The sequence below is a fragment of the Lolium perenne genome, chromosome 7, assembly GCF_019359855.2.
Source record: "Lolium perenne isolate Kyuss_39 chromosome 7, Kyuss_2.0, whole genome shotgun sequence".
Lineage (NCBI taxonomy): Eukaryota > Viridiplantae > Streptophyta > Magnoliopsida > Poales > Poaceae > Lolium > Lolium perenne.
This window is the reverse complement of record NC_067250.2, coordinates 189,644,682-189,666,825: the sequence shown is the minus strand read 5'-3', so window position 1 is coordinate 189,666,825 and position 22,144 is coordinate 189,644,682. Positions and strand designations below refer to the sequence as shown.

Here is a 22,144-nt window from a genome sequence, read left to right as displayed (position 1 = left end):
CCGCCAAACTGGACTTCCGCGACCGTCGACGACCGTCCTCAATCCTATAAATACCCCGGTGAACCCTAGTGACCCATTTCTTCTCTCTCTCTCTCTCTACCAAAAAACGAAACCCTAGCTCGCCGGCATTCCCCTCGTCCCACCATTTCCAACCATCCCGGAGCCAGCCGTTAGGTCCAGGAGGTGCGCCTCGTCGTCCTCGTCCATCTGGTATATGGGCGCGTCAAGGGGAGCTCGGAGGAGAGCAAATTCGGCCGTTCCCTTTCGCAGTACCGCGAGGGAAATGGCGACCGCCGCGTCGTCTCCGTCTTCCATCGACCTCTTCTTCAAGCCCTTCACCATCAGGGTGAGCATGCGCATCTCAGGAGCCTATTATTGCATCCTAGCTCGCCGTGTAGGCCGCTGTCGCCATCGCTCGCCGAAAACCGCCGCAGTTCATGGCCACCGGCAAGGTTCCGGTGACCATTTCTGGGCGGCGCCACCACCATCGTGTTCGCCTCATCGTCCTCTTTCTAACGAGCCCACGCTCAGCCTCACGGGAGACCGCAATCGCTGGCGGCGACCACCACTGGCCACCGGTGAGGCACATGGTTGCCACGTCGGCACCACGTGGCCGCCAGCGTAGACACGGCCCACCAGTCATGGACTGTGTGGGTGTTCTGGGTAGCTTTAGCAGATTTCCTTTTTATTTCAAATTCAATAATATCTGCAACTTTAAATAAATCTAGAAAATACATAAAAGCTCAGAAAAATAAATATAAGATATCAAAATGCTTATAAAAGTAAACTCTATCCAATAAAAATATAAAATGAAATTTATATTTTTAATAAAAATTCAATTATTTAATACTTGTTATTTAAGCCTTATAGGAAATTTGCCCGTGCGTTGCAACGGGTAAGAAAAAGGCACGAAACAAAAAGATACGAAATCAATTTTTTTTCAATTTTGCTCCCCCTTTACTTGCCCGTTAGTTTTGCAGCCTTGCGGGCATATATCATCCATGTGGTCGTCAACATGATTCTTATTATGTTCTGTTCAGTAAATCAAAGTTGTAAAAGTACCACGTTGCAGAAACACCCATGACAATTCTGCAGTCACGGATGCAAACAAATGTAAAAATTAAACATAAGTTGAAATATTTCTTCGATGTGCAAAACCTTCGTACATCTGGCAGCAGGCTTATAGAGCAGACCACAAAAAATATGGCTTTGTTGACAAAATTAGTGAGCGCAATTCAAATTAAACATCTATAGATCAAATACAACACCATGGTGAAAACTGAGTATGATAACGGAGGCATGACACACCAGCCGCTGTGCATCTCGACCTAGCACGATGGTGGAGCCAAGAGCATGGAGCAGGTTGATCCGGATGACTATGACTCGATGTGAAACAGACCAAATCAGAACCAAGCAGATCCTGTCAGTGGGTAGAAGCCATGAACGTGCTTATAACCAAAAAAAAAAATGAAAGAGAGCCGAGTGTAATCTGAGACATGTGTGGCCTCTGCTTCAAACGAAGAAAAAGGCAAAAGAACAAACGCCCAGGTCAATCCTCCCACGCAGCCATGCCATGCCATCAAGATTAGAGATGTTACTCCGTCGAAAATCTGTTGGCTAAGCTAAGACTTGTTCAGTTGCCTTTCTTCTGTATATTTGATATGTCAAAGTTCACAGGGGGCAGCATGTGCGCATGCAATAAGCTGAGTAGGGAACTTGGCACTATTGACAAGCGCGGCACAAATCATCTGCATCCCCTGCAAAAACTACCAGCTGGCAATGAGTTTCCTGTTAGAAATCCATCATCGGATGCTACACCGAACTACTGCAAAGAAAATTTGGCCGTTGGCTTCAGCTGATCAACCTACTCATCGATTTACTGCTTTATTTCAGTAGACGCCGAGCAACACGTAAAATCCATCAGATCTTGTACAGTTTGTAGCTGTCAGCTGCCGTAGTAGCCTCGTTGGTGTCAACCACTATTCACGAGGGCAGTCGTCATCGCATCATGCCCAAATACGAACTCCTGCCATATGTTTGACCGGCGATGTATGGAGGACGAGGCAACAAGATCCTGTGGTTAACGGCCGGCGTCTTCATCTTGGTCGGCGGACAGAATCGAGATTGTAGTGTGACTTTACTAACATGAGAAAATTAAAATATGATGTTGTATGCATCGGATTGGTTAGAATTTGTCATGGCTACAATACAGTGGATGACTTGGGTCTCCTTGAAAGCATCGGCTCTTGGATTGGAGCAGCTCCATGCCGCATGGGCTTTAACTTGAGAATAGATGAAGGTATGCCTGACATAGACAGTCCCCGATCTGGAGTTCTGGACAATGTAGAATTTTTAAGAAAAAAAAGGGCCCGTTCGTATGCATCTCATCTGACGGAAAACTGCTCGACGTTCACGGCAGCGAGCTCCACGACGCGACCTCCCAGGACCATGGGTCCATGGCGTTGTCCCAGAACACTGCGCCGGTCAGTCGGTCACCTGAGACGCCATCATGGAAGACGGGAAGGCGGCAGCGGTCGATGGCCAGGGTGTCCGCGCCTCGGCAGAGGAATCCCATCCTAGGAAGGCGGCAGCGGTCGATGGCCAGGGTGTCCGCGCCTGGGCAGAGGAATCCCATCCTAGGTAGCGTGCTTGCAAGGACATAGAAGATCTGCAACCCCAGGACACGCCGTGAAGGGCCGCCGGAGCAAGATCGGGTCGTCTAGAAGACATCCTCGTCTAGAAGTTGCAGGCGAGCTTCCGGAGCTCATCGTCGGATTGTTTAGAAGGCCTCCTCGTCGGACCTCATCGGTCTTGCAAATCGAGGAGGGGGCCGATCGGTTCCCCAAGGGAGGCGGCCTCGCTTGGTTAGTTTCCTGCCTATATATGGTTGGGAGGAAGGAGCCAGCTGCTGTGTCCGTTTCAATCTCCTCGAATTTCTCTAGTGTTACCGACATGGACTCTTCGATGGCATACACGAAGGAAATCTATTGAGCCTACAAAACGAACGAACGACCGGCGTAGGAAAACGTACCCAGCGACAGACGAAGGCGTCCTAGGACGGACGAAACCGCGGAAACGCTTCGTACTTTATTAGTAGGTATAGATAGTAAAATACCCGTGCGTTGAACCGGAAATAAAAAAATTGACACAGACACACACAAACTAAAATTTCATTGGCATTTCAGAGAAGCCGTGTACAGTTACATATATATCTAGTTTATAGTCGAATTCAGATACATCCATATTTAAATAAAATTAAGTTAATTAATTTAGATCTCAGGAAGTACTATATGTTCAAACCGAGATGCCGAAGTCTAATTTGCAATTGGTCTACAAAACGCCAACTATTTTGTTTTTCTCAACCGTCTAGTTTATCCTCCTACCTCTGACCTAGTAAGAAATCCCCAAATTCTATTACCGAGAGCTCGACGGGGTGGCGGCGCTAAGTTGGATTCGGAGCAATGGATGACCTCGGTTCCGCTACATCTCATGTCGGCGCATCGCGGCCCTACTTGGCGACCTCCTCCTCGACAACTCCCGGCGTCGGAGGTTCGCATGTCAGATCTCATGCTCCTGCACACCTTGCCTTCCCGGAGCGGGTCTCGCTGTGGCGCTGTGAAGAACAACCGTTACCTGAGATTCATGAGGTTCTCGCTGAGATCTGCATCCAATCGACAAGAACCACAAGGTGGAGTTTGTGTCTGCGTGCGCGTGCCTCCCCTGTGTGTGAAGAATTTCTCCTGTGCTGTGTTTGGATGCATGGAATTGGGCTTGGAATCACCAAATCTGGAATTCGTGAGCAGTTTCCACCGTTTGGATAGGCCTTAGAATCAGAGCCTGGAAACTGAGCCCAAATTCCACGGGCCGAATCGGTATGTGTAAACTTCACGCGAAACATTCCGAGGTCCGACCCTCGGAATCGCTCGGAAACTGTCTGCTGTTCCTCGCGAGCGACGAGAGGAAGCAGCGACGCGCCCGTCGACGTCGCCGCCTCCATCCTGACGAGACCGGCCGGAGCTCGTGGCCGTCGCCGCCCCCATCCCGACGAGACCGGCCGGAGCCCGTCGCCGCCCCCATCCCGACGAGACCGACCGGAGCCCGTCGCCGCCTCCATCCCGACAAGCCCGACCGGAGCGCGTCATCGTCGCCGCCTCCAACCCGATGAGCCTTCGGACGGCGGACGCATCGCTTGATGTTGGCTCTCGGCCGCGAGCGGAGGCCCGTACGTCGGCTCTTGGACGGCGGACGGAGCGCTCGGCCCTAGCGAGCGGAGGCGCTCGACGTCGGCTCCCGGCGACGACCGGAGGCGCGTACGGCGTCGGGGAGGGCGGATCCAGGCGAGTATGGCGTCGGCGAGGGCGGATCCAGGCGAGCGGTGGCGCGTGCCGCGTCGGAGACGAAGGCCGCCTCGCCGGCAAGTGCTGGCCGGAGCTGGGAACGATGGGGATGAGGCCCTCAGCGTTTTTTCTTTATTCGATTTTTTTAATACGGGCACAATGATAGCTGTGGTCAATTTCTTTTGTATTGTGTGTGCTAAATAATATATATATACATTCTAATATATATTTTTTACATGTACATAAATTTATAATTTATATTGTTCAATTCAACTAAACACCAAATTCTAGTTTTGGTACATCCAAACAAGATTTGGAATTGGATTCACTCTTCGATTTCAACATCAAATTCCGAGCACATCCAAACAGCTGAATTCTATTTCAGAGCCAATTCATTTCCATCTTGGATTTGGAATCTAGAAGTCCAATTCAATTTCATAGATGATTCTATGCATCCAAACACAGCGTTGGTGAGAGCTAATGTCTAGCTTCTTGGCTGCATGATCTGAAATTGAATGCGATCTGTTAGCATGTTCTCAACGATGTTTGTTTTTATCAATCGTCATCTTCTGAATTTTCTACTCCCGGGCCATTAATCACCAACGGTAGACACAGCTTCTTCCCGGGCCATTAATCACCGCACCCGCACAATGACCAGACTACACAACCCATCGATCTCCCTCAAAAAAAAAAAAAACCCATCGATCAGTCCTCCCGGAAAAGATAGAGTTTCAATCAAGCCCCAAATCATGTAGCTTGTGAAGCAGTGAACGCCTCTGTTTACTTCTCCAGCGACCGCGCGTGTCGTTGTTTCATTGTCCGATCCAGTCGGCCAGCAAGACGTGGAGACGACGAGGGCGACCGCCCCCGCCCGCCAAGTGAGCGAGGCACAACCAAGGACGCGCAGCCCACGCAGGTTAGCCGCGAGCTGTGCCGAGGCGATGACTCGGACGTGACCGAGACTTCTGCAGGCGGCCACTCCGGCGAGCCACTACTCGAGCCGCTCTACTCAATTTTACTGCTTGTGACTTCCGTTGCCGGCGGAAAGCTCGATTTTGAGCTTCGTTGGCCAGCGAACTCCGGTTGTGATCGATTTTGTTGAAATCAAACTTGGAGGAGAGGGGCCGTATATATGGGTGGATTTTCGCGGCGAGGAGGCAAGAAATTAATCAGACCGATCTCCTACCAGATTCGTTTTGGAAGAATCGAGTTCATACGGAACTCGTTCTGGATCAGGCACGTGATGGAGAAAAGAAAAAGAGAAACAAAAGCGTTTTTTTCGTTGACTCGCATGTTGTGAGGATTAGATTCGATTTGCTATTGTTGTGGACCGGAGGAGCTGAGGTAGCACGTGATGAACGAAGCGGGCCAGACCCAGGTGGGCGACTGACGATGTAAACAGCGAACGAACCAAAACGAACCGTTTTGTTTGGACTAAGCGGTGGCATCTGCTGTAATTTAGTCAAAAATCAGTGGCAATAAAAAATGGACCAACAAGAAGCTCTTTTGCTTTTATTATTAGGTATAGACTAGGAAATTTGCCCGTGCGTTGCAACGGGTGAGAAAAAGGCACGAAACAAAAAGATACGAAATCAATTTTTTTTCAATTTTGCTCCCCCTTTACTTGTCCGTTAGTTTTGCAGCCTTGCGAGCATATATCATCCATGTGGTCGTCAACATGATTCTTATTATGTTCTGTTCAGTAAATCAAAGTTGTAAAAGTACCACGTTGCAGAAACACCCATGACAATTCTGCAGTCACGGATGCAAACAAATGTAAAAATTAAACATAAGTTGAAATATTTCTTCGATGTGCAAAACCTTCGTACATCTGGCAGCAGGCTTATAGAGCAGACCACAAAAAATATGGCTTTGTTGACAAAATTAGTGAGCGCAATTCAAATTAAACATCTATAGATCAAATACAACACCATGGTGAAAACTGAGTATGATAACGGAGGCATGACACACCAGCCGCTGTGCATCTCGACCTAGCACGATGGTGGAGCCAAGAGCATGGAGCAGGTTGATCCGGATGACTATGACTCGATGTGAAACAGACCAAATCAGAACCAAGCAGATCCTGTCAGTGGGTAGAAGCCATGAACGTGCTTATAACCAAAAAAAAAATGAAAGAGAGCCGAGTGTAATCTGAGACATGTGTGGCCTCTGCTTCAAACGAAGAAAAAGGCAAAAGAACAAACGCCCAGGTCAATCCTCCCACGCAGCCATGCCATGCCATCAAGATTAGAGATGTTACTCCGTCGAAAATCTGTTGGCTAAGCTAAGACTTGTTCAGTTGCCTTTCTTCTGTATATTTGATATGTCAAAGTTCACAGGGGGCAGCATGTGCGCATGCAATAAGCTGAGTAGGGAACTTGGCACTATTGACAAGCGCGGCACAAATCATCTGCATCCCCTGCAAAAACTACCAGCTGGCAATGAGTTTCCTGTTAGAAATCCATCATCGGATGCTACACCGAACTACTGCAAAGAAAATTTGGCCGTTGGCTTCAGCTGATCAACCTACTCATCGATTTACTGCTTTATTTCAGTAGACGCCGAGCAACACGTAAAATCCATCAGATCTTGTACAGTTTGTAGCTGTCAGCTGCCGTAGTAGCCTCGTTGGTGTCAACCACTATTCACGAGGGCAGTCGTCATCGCATCATGCCCAAATACGAACTCCTGCCATATGTTTGACCGGCGATGTATGGAGGACGAGGCAACAAGATCCTGTGGTTAACGGCCGGCGTCTTCATCTTGGTCGGCGGACAGAATCGAGATTGTAGTGTGACTTTACTAACATGAGAAAATTAAAATATGATGTTGTATGCATCGGATTGGTTAGAATTTGTCATGGCTACAATACAGTGGATGACTTGGGTCTCCTTGAAAGCATCGGCTCTTGGATTGGAGCAGCTCCATGCCGCATGGGCTTTAACTTGAGAATAGATGAAGGTATGCCTGACATAGACAGTCCCCGATCTGGAGTTCTGGACAATGTAGAATTTTTAAGAAAAAAAAGGGCCCGTTCGTATGCATCTCATCTGACGGAAAACTGCTCGACGTTCACGGCAGCGAGCTCCACGACGCGACCTCCCAGGACCATGGGTCCATGGCGTTGTCCCAGAACACTGCGCCGGTCAGTCGGTCACCTGAGACGCCATCATGGAAGACGGGAAGGCGGCAGCGGTCGATGGCCAGGGTGTCCGCGCCTCGGCAGAGGAATCCCATCCTAGGAAGGCGGCAGCGGTCGATGGCCAGGGTGTCCGCGCCTGGGCAGAGGAATCCCATCCTAGGTAGCGTGCTTGCAAGGACATAGAAGATCTGCAACCCCAGGACACGCCGTGAAGGGCCGCCGGAGCAAGATCGGGTCGTCTAGAAGACATCCTCGTCTAGAAGTTGCAGGCGAGCTTCCGGAGCTCATCGTCGGATTGTTTAGAAGGCCTCCTCGTCGGACCTCATCGGTCTTGCAAATCGAGGAGGGGGCCGATCGGTTCCCCAAGGGAGGCGGCCTCGCTTGGTTAGTTTCCTGCCTATATATGGTTGGGAGGAAGGAGCCACCGTCGTGTCCGTTTCAATCTCCTCGAATTTCTCTAGTGTTACCGACATGGACTCTTCGATGGCATACACGAAGGAAATCTATTGAGCCTACAAAACGAACGAACGACCGGCGTAGGAAAACGTACCCAGCGACAGACGAAGGCGTCCTAGGACGGACGAAACCGCGGAAACGCTTCGTACTTTATTAGTAGGTATAGATATCTCTACTATATTAAAAGGAGGAACTGGTTCTGTTTCCTCCGGTCGCAATTTTCGTCAAGCATATTTTCAATAAGACTATTTTGCCCTCCCACCAATCTGACGTAAAACTGACATTGTGTATACCGGTTCGTTTTTTTTCTCTCACGCTGAACAGGAGCCAGCCCACCTGAGGAGATGGTTTCGTAGGTTTTGCCCTTTCCCATGTGAGAAGACCGCTTTGCTAGGGTTCCACCATGGGCGTCGCCTGCTGCTCGTCCTCGCCTCCGCCGCCGAAGTCGTCGCTAACATGCCGCCTCCGGATCAGGCCCGACCGAGATCGCCGGCTCCTGCTGGTGCTCGCCTCCCCCGGTGGAGGAGTTGTTGACCACGCCGCCTCTAGATCAAGCCCGACCCCGTGCACCATCTCCTGCTGGTACACGCCTCCGCCGACGTAGGAGTCGCTGACCACGCCGTCTCCGGATCTGGATGTTTCTCCCGCGCTGCCGCCTGTAGGTCCTCGACTCCATCGGGTAGGGATTCTCTGACCACGCCACCTCCGGATCAGGCCAGGCCTGGCCCCTCCAACCTCTCTGCTCTGCTCTTCCACGGCGGCGCCACCATGTCCTCGACGGTGAGTCCAAGGTAAAGTGAACTGATCTCTCCCGTTTTGCGTTTTGCACGATGTAGTGCTTGGGTCTTGATCGCCACCGTGTTGCTCGTGACGGAGGTGATAGTGGTTGTAGCTTTGGACGGGATGCATTTACGGCTTCAGTTTGTCACTGTGCCGGCTTCGTGGACGAAGCCTATGTCCGTTTCTTTTACTTCTCTTGGAAGAAGCCTCAGTTATTTGTTTCTCATTATGCTGGACCAATGGATTGGAAAGAATAGAGAGTAATTAGAATACGCAAGTGACTAACCGCCTCTTTCTGAAGATGGCAACCTTTCAAGAACCTTTTTAATTCAGAAGCGATGTTATTATTTGAAAACCTTCACTTCCCCTTGCACTTTGATTCTGAAGGCCAACTTCACAGAGCAAAGGAGAGAGAATAACACGATTTTTTTATTAATTCAGAAGATAGAATCTGACTTGATCAATACAGTGGACTCATGCTCATATGTTCAAAGTTTTATTCAATGGTAATTACCACAAGTACCTTCTTTTTGTCTTAGCAGTTGGTAGACCATCAAGTCCTCAGAGACCTATTTTCTTATGATCCAACAGATTGGTTTCAGTTAGTATCTTGGTGAAGCTGGAGATAGTTGAGTAAGAGTGACCATTCTGATTACACAGTGTACTTTCTTGATGAGCTAAACAATCCCTAAAGTTTGACAAAAGCTAGACTATCAAGTCACTGGCTGCCTCTGGCACTAACAATGGTGGCAAAAACAAAAAAAGAAATATATTTCTCTTTATGAAATTGGTAAATATACAAAACTTGTTTTTAGATGATGAATGTAACAGAATTTAGCATCCAAACTTCAAGGGGTGAGCGACTGTTCCCCGTGATTGGAGTGGATGCGAGGGGGAGGAGCCCAGCGACGACCTCGACGTTTGCTGCAACAACCACGACCACTGCATCGACAAGGTACATATCTGGCCTCATTAGAATGAAACCTGGATCTTAATGTACAGATGATCCATTTTATGTAATGTTTTAGTGAAGTTATCTTGTTCTATTCTTCACACTGCTCGCTGTGATAATTTGAACATCATTGTAGTATGGAAAAATCGAACATATATAATCCCTAGAATACCGATTGATCTTATGAAAGACATCATACGTGTCTAGAAGTTCTGCTTGTAATGAGTTTAACACGTGCTCTTCATCAGATAGAAGCTTACAACTACATAGGGTACATGGCCACCTATAATTCCCAACTATTTAGTCACATGAACTGGTGTATAGAGAAAAATGCTTGTATAAACTTCAAGACGTACTCAATATGGTGTAGAGATTACTAAACCTTGTGGTTATGTCATGAAATGCCATTGCTATTTTTTCTCTTTATGTTACACATTTTGATGGTGTATTTATACGGATTCCTATCACATAAGTGAAGATAAGTGTAAAGTATAAGCTATTCCTATCTGTCTTGAACATTAGGAGTAGAGCTAAACGGCAGTCCAACTCTTGATGATATCAGTTTTGGATATGCTGTTTTGAAATATTTGCATTGTCAGCAGTTAACTAGCACATCATTTTGCTAAATGACAAGTGTGCCAAAATTTCTGCACCGTTTCTAACAAGCAAATATGCCTAAGCAGTATCTACCACTACTGGAAGCGCCAATTGCCGTGCACTGGTTCATTTCTCCACCAGATAACCTTTGCCAATTATTTGTTTTAGGAGTTCCATGTAGAAATGAAATTCTTGCATTTTGTCCTGCAGCTTAAGGACATTCTGTCAAATGAAGGAAGTCACAGTGGTATGTGACCCATCGTGTGCTACATTCATTTGCCTTTATCTACTTGGCATCCTACACAGGTTAAGTTGAAACCTTGCAAATACCTTGCGTTGTTTGGCATTGTTATTATATGGTGCGATCTAAAAAGTATCTCACTATACTGGTGTTCAAATTTTTTGTGTGAGTGAATTCGGATAGAAGTGTGAAAAGGTGAACATACTAGCAGGAAAGAACAATGAGATGAGAAAAGTCTGAGATGGATATCAAGAAAGTTGACGTATATAGATGGTTTCTACATTTCAACTAATGAAAAATTGACAACTGTAAAAGTATAATCCAGATGCTGCCAGTTTTCTTGATATTTTAAGATATTTCGTCGTGACAACCTCATAATATTTTCAGCCATTTATTTATATGTATGATCCTCCTCCTAATAGTTATCGGATGTGGTTGTTATCATGTACATGGAACTAAATTATAAGTTATATGTGTTGTCCCTTTTACTTTTCTACTTATACATTGTTGATAACTTTGAGTAACTACACTAAATCTGCAGACTTGTAGGACTCTATTATTTACTCCAGTTTCTTCATACTTTCATACTTTCATTCACATTTCTCTTTTGTTATTTTTTTTACTGGAGTGTACAGTTGCTATTCATTTTGGGGATCATATGTTATACAGTTGTTAAGAATTAGCAGACTGCTTCTTGGAATACGTATTTAAGATTTCAAAATGCTTCTGATGTTGAACGTGGATGCAATTACAATTTTCATATAAAAACCTCCTTGCTTGTTCCACACTTGCAGTCCAAGTATCAAAGAAGAAAAAAAGGATCTAGCAAAATTTACATTCAGAGATCTAGCACACGATCTGGAATAATGATTAACATAATATGCGCACACTTAAAGAAAAGTGAAGCAAACCAAGGATACACCTACACATAATTACAAGAGAGGTAATTTATTTGTTCCAGATTTGGTTCGTACTGTCATAGCATCATCCTCTGTATGTGGATTGATTACTTTTATTTAGCTGTTCACTCTACCAGGAAATCTCCGCAACTGCTTGCATTTGGTACGAGGAAACATACTTTTTACGTACAAGTCAAAACTTGTAAAAAACAAGATTTCTTTGTCTTGGGTATAGATAAACACTATTAGAAGAATAATGCATTATCAACACTTATGTTGTGTATTCACCTTATCATTGTTATTCTTATTGGGTTAGATCGGTAGTTCTTTGCTTTATACATAGTCATACTGAAGTGTTGTTTAATAATTTTTATCATTGTCAGTGCTAAACAAGATGAATATATTTTCCATCATTTAGAAGATATAAGAATATGCTGATTTCGATGATATTCTGACGCTGGTTAGTTAGAGAATGTTATGTACGGTGTACGCTATTACAAGTAACTTTCTTGAGAAGACTGATTCATATTTTGCAGTGTAGGATATTACAAGTGACGGTGTTAGTAATATGTTGTTGTCTGAATCATGCTGATCTGGATATGGTACCTACAACTAATTACTAACACATGTGGATCAAATGAGTGATGAGTTGATCATGATATTTCACATATACATAATATTTTATGCTAACAATTTGATATGTCCCATAGCAGCGCACGAGCATGTTTTCTGCTAACAATTTGATGTAAGCATAGGCAAGTTGACTAAAAGGAACATACCAATTGGGGAATTGAAAATAGTAATATCATATTTCAGTTAAGGGGAAAGCAGTACCTTGTCAGTGAAGGTCTCTTTGCCAAAGTAAGGATGTCGATGCCGAGTCACGTGGCTAGAATCGGAGTTTCGTGACGGCACCACCAAGATGTGGATAGAGGCGGGAGCGACCACGAACATCCAGATCCATGGTCTTGGACGGAGGACGGCCATGGAGACGATGATGCGGCGCTGGTGTCTGACGATGAGCCTACTAGGTGTGGTCTCCGAAGGTCGCCGAACGCGGAATTACGGCGATCCTCACACCGATGATGGAGAGAAAGGGGAGGGACCGGTCTCCGCTCGGTCTTCTCGAGAGAGTGGTGGAGCTTGATAAAATGGGTGAGCTCGAGAGAGTGAGGAGGCGGTCGGTTTTACATCGTTCACATTCCTTTTCTGCAAAGTGTTTCTAGAAAAAATAAGTGTTAGAATTCCCTCTTTACTGCAAAGAATGAGGAGCCCTTTTTGTATGTTTGACACAGAAGGCTATGATCCAGGGTTGTCTCTAGATATTTATGAATATCAAAGTGTTGCTTGGACTAATCAGAAAAAAATATTCCTTTAGTTAATACTTTTGCTTGAAGCACCCATGTTTTGTCGAACAATAATACATCCAAAGGGAGATATTGTTGAGTTGACAATTATGACGTTCCAGAACATAGGTGTGAGACTTACCGCGGAAGAGTAATAATAAGACCTAGAACTTGGAATCACGCAGATACACAACAATGTTGTATTGTTACTGCGATCGCTATTTATCATGATCCAATACATTATAATATCCCTGATTTGTTTTGAATTTCATAATGAGTTGTGAATTATATATGTGTATCGAGAAATGAAATTTGAAAACCCGTGGCAAAGCACGGGCATTTGTACTAGTAGATTTATTAATTTTAAATTCAATTAAAATTCAATAATTAGGAAAACTTTCCAAATTAAATAAATAACCAGTAAATAAATAAAGAAAACATTAAAACTAATTTTCTTTATTTGTTAATTTGACAAATCCTTATCAGAAGGATTTAAACCCTAATTAATAATTACCTTAATTATTAATTCTTTAGAAATAATAAAAAGACAACTCCAATAATATTTTTATTTCAAAGTAATTAATAACTTCAACTTTATTAATGAAGTTATTAATCCAAGAATTATAGGGTAATTAGGAAACCCTAGTTCCATTATAAATAAAGTGATAACCTCATCATTTCATGTGATTCCTAAAACCCTAACTCCATTAGGAACCCTAGTTCCATTATTACATGTGAAGCCTACATTACTTCATATGAACCTTAATTTGTTTCTAAACCTAAACCCTAGATTAGAACATGTGATCATGATACTTTCCTTTCAAAGCATAGAACCATAGTAGCAACTAAATACTTGTCCTGGCCACATAAAATGTAGAAGACCTATCACTAATAGATGGGTATCCCATGTGTTCATCTTCATCAGACCTAAATAATCAAGTAAGGTCAACCAAGTGTAAACCCTAGTTCCTATAATCCAACTTATCAACCTTAATCATTCCTATTTAGCATCACACCTTTGTGATGAACTCCAATAGCAACTATACCAAATTTTATGCATTGCTTAGTGGAACCATCCTATTTAGGAGCCAATTATTCCTTATTTAATAGAACCAACAGTAAAACCTAGACCACCTCAACCCTAATTGCTATACTTCTTACTATTTAAGAAGTATGTTCTTCAAAAGTTATTCTTTTGAAGTAAATAGGGGGTAGCCATCAACCCTACTTATAAGGATCCATAAACCCTAGCTAACTATCGCCAACATGGTATACCAATCTTGATAGCACCTATATATAATAAATTGCTTATGATATGCTTCACTAAAACCATAAGATCTCTAGCTTTTGATAAATCCAACTATGTTGTGATCCATCTCATCCTTACTCCAGAAACCAATTGGAACCATAGAAAACCATAGAACCTCACAAACCTAATTATTATACTTGTTCTTTATTAAAGAACATGTTCTTCAAAAGTTATTCTTTTGAAGTATATGATAATTAATCATTAACCATGCCATATAGTGCTTACATCAACCACTATTCAATACATGTTAGGATTATACCAATTCTCCTTGATGTGTGCTTGTAATATTATTATTGTGATATATTGCATTGCTTATTTATAATACCAAGTACACAAACCTGAATAAGAACCTTGTTTGTGAACCACTCTAAAAGTGCAACACACCCTGAACTAATCATTACCACTCACTAATCCTAAATCATCGGGGTTAGGTCACGTTTAGAGCGATTGCATCTCATACGTATGCATTATTGCATCCTTGCCAATCTTTTAAACATCGTCCTTACCAGACGATGATGCTATTTCAGAATTTGGAGTTATTGCGTATCGAAGACCTTGACTGCATAATATTGCAGTAAAGAAATGCAAGTTCATCACTTGCTCATGCCATTTGAGTATTTTTAATAAATTACTTGCAAAGTACTATGTTTATCACTATTGCATAAAAACCAAAACCACTATTTTCATAACTATGAATATGACTATGTGGTGGGCAATGGAACCATGGATTGTGTTGATATGGTGGAGGTTCCATTGCAAGGGTTTATATCCATCTAGGATTAAACAACAAATGTCGTCCAGTGATTCTTGTGCCGTAATAACCGTGTTAACCATAAGATCTGGAGTGGGACGGAATAGTCAATCGTATTTCCACCTCTTGTACATCAACGGACGCGCTTTACCGTAGCACACTTGTCATCTGTCGGGGCAAGCGGTAGGCTGGGGAAGCCAATTAAGTCCCCACGGCTTTGTCCGTAGCACACTTGTCGCCGAAGTGCAAGCGGTAGGTTGGGGAAGCCATCTAAGTCCCCACGGTATTGCGGTCTATGAGGGGTTGCATCTTTCGGCGAAGGAGTTTGGTTCGATCCCAGACTGTCGTCGTGGTCGGGGTCCACCCTAATACGGGAATAATGGGACCGACGAGGACCCAGGGTCGGGGATTCAGCAAAGGGTGGGTGTGCGAGGTAGCGGAGGAATATGATTGGCTATGACCTTATACCGGGCCTCACACCAAAGGAAGTGTGGACGAGAACTATAGACTCGGTTGGCACCAAGGTTAAGATCTCTTATGAGTAAAGCAACACACCTCTGCAGAGTGTAACGAATCGTGACCAGTCACTCCCTGTTCCGGGATATGGAACTGCGAACGCTGCCGGAAAGGAGCTCCATGAAGTTCTAGTAAACCGGTGAAGGCTGACGGACATAGTTCTTCTGAATAAAAGCAACCTTTTGAAGAAATGGTTATGAAAACTTGCATTGGTATTAGACTTTCTGGTCTAATGCCGTAGCTAGTGCATTAAACACCTCTTTCCTATAATGAACTTGTTGAGTACGCTCGTACTCATCCCACTCTTAAATCTCCTGCTTAGATATGGAGGCATCGAAGGAGGATCTACAGTGCAACTCAAAGACCGAGGAGTCAACAACTACTTCAAGGAACAGGAACCTGTCAGAAGAGTCAAACACCACATCCAACAATGGTAAAACCTAGTTTAGCAATAGAAAAGAACTAGTTTCCTAAACCTAGCTCCTATTTAGCTAGAATCTATTCATAGCCCCTATAGCTAGTCAAATACTCTACAAACAGAGTTCGTGATAGGATTAGACTACGAGTCGTTCTTCTGGAGTTTATTTACAGATTTACCTCATTGTAAAGTAGGAGGCTGTGCTGATCTTATGTAACAGAATCTGTATGTAATTCTATAGACCTGCCTTGGACCCGCATATGTTTCTGTTGTACCACTCTGAGCGATATAATACTAGTGGAACGGTGTTCCATTGGTGTTATATCAGACTTGCATACTACACCATGCAGTGGTATGCTGGGTCACCACAGTCTGTCACTCGTCAGGCCTGTGATTTGTAACTAAATCTATCAAATGAGTTACATGCTATGCTGCTATGGATCGTCGATCACGATAACTTCATCAGCACCCTTGCAACACGGAAGTAGCCGGTGAACAATCACAGAAGTGTTACCGTCCGGCCGGTGTTGTCCGGGCTCAGTCATGACCTGTAATATGTACAGGGTATCGTTTTTCACCGAACTTGGCAGAAACAAGGCGCGCCATGTATTTCTTCCACCCCGCTTTATGACCACCATGCTTGCAGGATCCGCTAGGAACAAGGGACACAACCATTGGTGGCCACGGTGGCAACCACAGTCTGCTCCATCAGTTGTTCGTCAAGGAAGTGACCAACTAGACAGAGCCGCCAAAGCCGCCATCTGGGGCTCGGCGAGAGGGTGATCAAACTCTCTCCAATAGCGATCAAGATCCTCTTCTGAGATCGCAGCCTCCTCATCCTCTTGAAAGATCCCCATCTGACGAAGCAGCACCCTTGCGCATCTTCGAATGGTACTGTCAGGGCGTCCACTATCCCGTGCCGCAACATGGATGCTTGTCCTGAGCGTGGATTTCTCCAGCGCCGTCCTGCGGCGGCGCTTGTGGATAACCGGTCTCGGCAGCAGGTGAGTCTCCATCAAGGTCATCCACCTGAAGAACACACCTTCGGGGGTGGATGAGTATTGAGAAATTACATTTTGTGTGTAACCAAATGATATTCGCGGGTGGTTTCCTCCCACATGCCAGTGGTGTGCTCCCGCATCTTGTCCTACTTCATCTTCCTTCTCATAGTCCGTCCCAACCTGTTTGAAATAACAGGATGAAAGGTTCATACAACAAAAGAAAAGGGAAACAAAGCCCCAAAAGTAACACACATAGATTTATTTAATTAAACGGCTAGCCAAGAATTCGCGGGATGGGAAGAAAGAAATATATAGTAGTAGTACTAGCAAACTACTCCATAATAATAGGATTAACTAAAGTAATCAATGCTAGGGATTCTGGCAGAGAACTTACAATTGTTGTGTAATGTTCGCAGTCCACACTTGCATATGATACATTTCCATACTCTGAAAGGAGACTGGAACAGTTGGGATGCGTCATGATGACAGTTTCGATAAGGCTTCCAATGTATTTGCCAAAGCAAAATTCCACACCTGCCAACGGATTTTCGCTGTTGCCAAAGTTGCAACAAATACAGACCTCAACTTTGCGGAGGGCGGAGAGGTGTTGGATACCAAAATTGGAAGAACCATTCAGGCAATCAATCCGATGCACACGAAACTCAAGCTTGAGGTGCTCAAGCCTTGGCATTGATCCCGGTTCAAACTCGAGTGAGGTCCCACAGTAGAGCAGTTCCAGACACAAATATTTCAAGCTACTGAACCCATGAAGGAGAATTCTTCCATCGGTGCCATTGAAAGTCTTAAGTGTAAGGAAAAGCAAAGTTGGTACTGAGCCAAGGATCACAACATCTTCTGGTCTCACAGTGACAACGTAGAGCTCTAATTCCCTAAGATTTCCGAGCAATCTCATCCAGTTTGGAACCTTGTCAATATAGCAGTATGTGATGTAGAACTCCCGAAGGCTACAAGGAGTTGCCAGGCACCATGACTCCAGTGACAGTGGAAAATACGTTTTCACAGCTAAGGGCGAGCTCCACTTGCGGATGTGCAGATGACGAAGGTTGCATGAAGATAGTAATGTTCCGATGTTATTGTGAAGGTCCTCAATTTGACCTGTTCCTTCCCACAATTCAAACCCTAGTAGTACTTCCAATCTCCACAGCTTGGTTAGCTGGCTGAGTTCTTGCAGTGACTTCCCTTGTTCATAGGAGTGGACACCAAACGTCATTAGCTCTTCCAAGCTTTGCATTTTACCAATCATTCCGTCTACAAAGCTAGTGTGGACATGAATATATAGACTGGTCAACCGTTGAAGGCATGTAACAGCTGACGGCAGTTCTAGAATTCTGGTTTTTGTTATGTCTAGTGTCTCCAAATACTGCAGTTCTCCAATTTTTCTTGGGAGGAGGGTAACATTTGCAAGGCGCAAGTATTTAAGAAGAAACAACTTTTCAATACTTGCAATATGATGATCTTCTAACCACCAGCACTTTCCTAGGTCCAAGACACGAAGAGCTGGTGGGAAAGCCAACAGAGAAACTTGCGGGTATTGCACACATACAATGAGTGACCGAACATGAGAGAGAATCGGGCTTGCCGCTATGGTAACCTTTTCATTATTGCTATTCCCAACAAAGATCCTGCGGACTCTGCGATGTGAGTTATGCCCATGTTCAACATCATTGAATGAAGTGACAAAATTCTCTTCAGCAGCCTTGCATGTGATGAAATCAAGAATGATGTCATGAACTCGGCATGATTCCACCTGGTCAAACTCTGCATCAACTGGCTGGATCAAGCATCGGTTAATGAGCTCATTAAAATAACTCTCGCCTACTGCATGTCGACTTCGCCCTTGTTCTTCACGAATGAATCCTTCAGCAATCCACATATGTATCAAATGTTGTTTGTGGATAGTAGAATCTTCTGGGAACATACTCAAGTACAACAAACAAGTTCTCAGATGGTGAGGAAGATCAAAGTAGCTCAGAGATAATATCTTTGTCATCTTATCAGCACCAGGGTCCTTTGCAAGAGCAGAACCAATAGCAGCCAACACCCTTTTCCACTCATCTTCTGCATGCTGACCAGCCAACAAACTAGACACCGTAATAATAGCCAATGGTATGCCGGAACATTTTCTTACTATCTCATTTGAGACTTCTTCCAGGTGAGAATAGCCTGAATCCTCGGGACCAAATGCTCTTCTCAGAAACAAACTTTTGGAGTCCCCAAAACTAAGGGGTTCCATTTCATAAACACGACCAACACGCGATGAACAACGTGAAGCAACTTCATTATTACGTGTTGTAGTAATAATTCTGCTCCCACAATTATTATTCAGTAATGCAAGGCTGATAGTTTTCCACTCTTCCGCGCTCCACACATCATCAATGACAATGAAGTACCTGCAGCACAATAATTAAACCTAGTACATAAGTCAAGTTCTCCAGGTAACTAGGAAATAAAAAATCTTAGGCATCGGCATAGTAATTTAAATCTCCATGTTTACTGCATTTCAACCTGCAAGAAGCACCAATACCGTTCCACGTACAAAATTATGTAAAACCAAATTCCTGAACATGTGAAGGTACTAGCGTTCGAATTAGTTTCAGTGAATACAAATGTCTAAATTATATGTTTTCAATTATAATAGTTAATTAATCCCCTGAGACTCTAGCTCAAAATATGCATGTACATTTGCAGGTTACACAGAGAGATGACCTATTTCGCTTCAGAGGTTGTGAGTGAAACAAGCGAAAGATTAGATGGGCAAGACATTTGTGTATAAACTGCAATTAGATATACCCAAATTTTGTATAAGTTTCCTATAGAATCGCCTGAACTTAAAAGTTGAAATTCTCACACTCAATTTCTATGTGAGTGAAAAGCTCAATAAGAATAAGCATCTCGCAATGAAATTACCAGACTAATATTGTATGTTGCCAAACCTTGCAAATTACCAGACTAATATTGATTGTTACGAATGGATTGATGCATGTGCTTCTCAGTTGCATAAATTTTGCTGTTTAAATATTGATAACTTGTGCCTATGTTCATTACCTTTGCAACAAAACATGTAGCAAATCAAATCCCTTAAACAAATAATTTGTAAAGATAGTACCAGCATTCAAATACATTACTATCAGTGATCAGGATTACCTTTCATCTTTGAGATGACGTCTGAGTTTATCAATCAGTTGCTGCACATCATCATCTTGTGTATTGTCTGTGGCCCCAACTCCTTTAGCAATATCTCTTAGAATCTTTCTCATATTAGGTTTCCGAGAAACAGAGACAAAAGCTGCACATGAAAATTGGCCTCGAATTGCATGATAGACTTGGTTTGCTAGAGTAGTCTTACCAAGACCTCCAGAACCAACAATAGAAAGCACTTGAAGCTGTGTGGAAGTAGCTTCCCATTGAAACCAGTCAATGATATCATCCTTAGGACCATCAATGCCGATAAGGTCATCAGCCTCCACGTAAAGCGCAGGCAGCCGGGGGTCGATGGCACAAGTGCTAATGTCAGATGTTGGCCGCACAATATTATACCTCTTGTGCCTCTCGCTTGCCTCAGTTGCACGGGTCTTGAGTTTTCCGATCTCATTAGCAGTCCGATGTTGATATTTCGGCTTCTTCAACTTGTCAACAAACTTCTTAAAGGCCGTGCGCCCATCATGATCATGGTCGACACGAGCCACAAAGTCATCAACACAATCTTCCATGTCATAGGAAAGCTCGCGGACAGCATCCCTCCAAATTCGCATCTCAGGATCGAGTTGCTCTTCATCCGCGAGAGTCTCTAGCGCAGCCTGCATGCTGTGCATCTCATCTCCTATGAACTTGGCGTCTCGGTGCACGCCTTTGAGCTTGGCGTGCTCTTCCCCCAGCAGCTTGAAGAGCTTGGACAAGAGGGGCTTGATCACCCCCATAGAAACGGTGACAAGAGCAGCCTCCATCGTTTGCTCTATCACCAGCCAGCTAGCGTCCTGCTATGCGAGATTTTACAAGTGATGTGGTGATTGCATCAAGGTTTGTGTTTTTCTTCCCCAAAGGTATCTGGTCCAGTCAGGGACAAGAAACACGCTTTTGGACCTTCCTTGCTGAGAAGAAGTTGCAAGGAAAGCCCCTACCTAAATTATTCTCTTTTTGTGTGGTCGGAACCATGCTTCAGCATCATTGTGAATTGTGAGAGACATTGTGTTCATTTTGCCCATTGACTTGATGACTAGTCGACTGAGGAGAAATTGCAAGGAAAGCGCCTACCAAAGTTATTCTCTTTTGTTTGGTCGGAGCCATGCATCATTGTGTTCATTTTGCCATTGACTTGACGACTAGACTCGGCACAGGCTTAATAACTAAATAAATAAACAGTGTGGTTTGTGGTTGTTGCACACACAGATCACCACATCTCTGTCTTCCATTCGTGGTGGCCCTACAGTTTACTAGTACAAAATTCAAGTATTGGTTCCCAGGGAAAATGCTCTGAAGGCGACATACGAATCTGATTCCTTTCAGGAACTATATCAATATGCAAGTTGGAACAGGTTTAGGCGATTCTGGGAAGCAGTGGACACCTTCCAGCCTATGTACAAAACGTCGAATCAACAAAAGTGCGTCTATCAGAGTGAGAAATAAAAGTTTAATCACCAAATACGCAAGTACTGAAGAAATGCTAGTGTTGTATTGCAGTTTTGTACTAATGCTACACATTTTCCGTCGCAAAAGAACTACTGTACTAATTGTCTGACATAATTGCATATTATCCGCATGTCTCCAGCTAGCTGCTGCTTCTTCGTGCCACACCTCTTCCACAACCTCAAGAACTGTGCACAAAAAAAGAGCAAAAAAATACCTCCGAGCGGATCAGCATAAGTCGATCGATCACCGGAGGAGCCGCACGAGGAAGAGGATGCCGGGCGTTCCCCGGGGTGCCTGAGGCCGCCGCGCGCTCCGGTGGGGAGGACGAGGGGATGGGAATGGGGAAGGGAGATCCGGCAGGGAAGCCATGCAGGCAGGCGGCGGCGGGGCTTGGGGAGTTCTCCTTCGGCCTCCTTTTCCAGACGGAAGTAGGCTTGACCGCTTTGATCCCTTGGCCGTTACATATGTTGCATTAGAAAACTGTTCATCAACAATTCTGCAGATTAATGTATCGGACCTTGTACTCGTGCCCGTTCATTGCTTTGCTAATTCAATGTCAGTTCATTATCTGATCTCTGTACTCGGACCGGTTGGTTTTCTTAATTCAAAACCAGGTTCTTTTCTTAATTAATTTTTTTAATTTTTTCCTCTGTTTACTGGTAGTTTATATTTGTAAACGGATGGAGTACTTGTTTCACTTGATCCTGCGTGTTCCCATAATTTATCACGCATTTCTAGTTTGTATTGGTAAA

General features: G+C 44.3%; 1 protein-coding gene and 1 long non-coding RNA gene across 3 annotated transcripts; one reads left to right on the top strand and one right to left on the bottom strand.

Annotated features, from left to right (window-relative positions):
• The first annotated feature begins 8,233 nt into the window (after positions 1-8,233).
• On the top strand, positions 8,234-12,723 carry LOC127326254 (uncharacterized). Its single transcript, XR_007867746.1, has 2 exons — positions 8,234-9,221; positions 9,307-12,723. It is a non-coding gene; the product is annotated as an uncharacterized lncRNA (long non-coding RNA).
• Positions 12,724-15,865: 3,142 nt separating this feature from the next.
• On the bottom strand, positions 15,866-21,858 carry LOC127326255 (disease resistance protein RGA5). Of its 2 annotated transcripts, none has more exons than XM_051353107.1 (4): positions 21,607-21,858; positions 19,911-20,740; positions 17,140-19,156; positions 15,866-16,925 (listed from the first exon to the last, which is right to left on the bottom strand). In XM_051353107.1, the coding sequence occupies exons 1-4, from the start codon at positions 21,622-21,624 to the stop codon at positions 16,464-16,466; spliced, it is 3,327 nt and encodes a 1,108-aa protein (XP_051209067.1). In that variant the 5' UTR covers positions 21,625-21,858; the 3' UTR covers positions 15,866-16,463. The 2 variants fall into 2 exon arrangements, with proteins under 2 accessions (XP_051209067.1, XP_071680798.1); XM_071824697.1 differs by having other exon boundaries at positions 19,911-21,336; positions 21,607-21,846.
• Between the last annotated feature and the right edge of the window lie 286 nt (positions 21,859-22,144).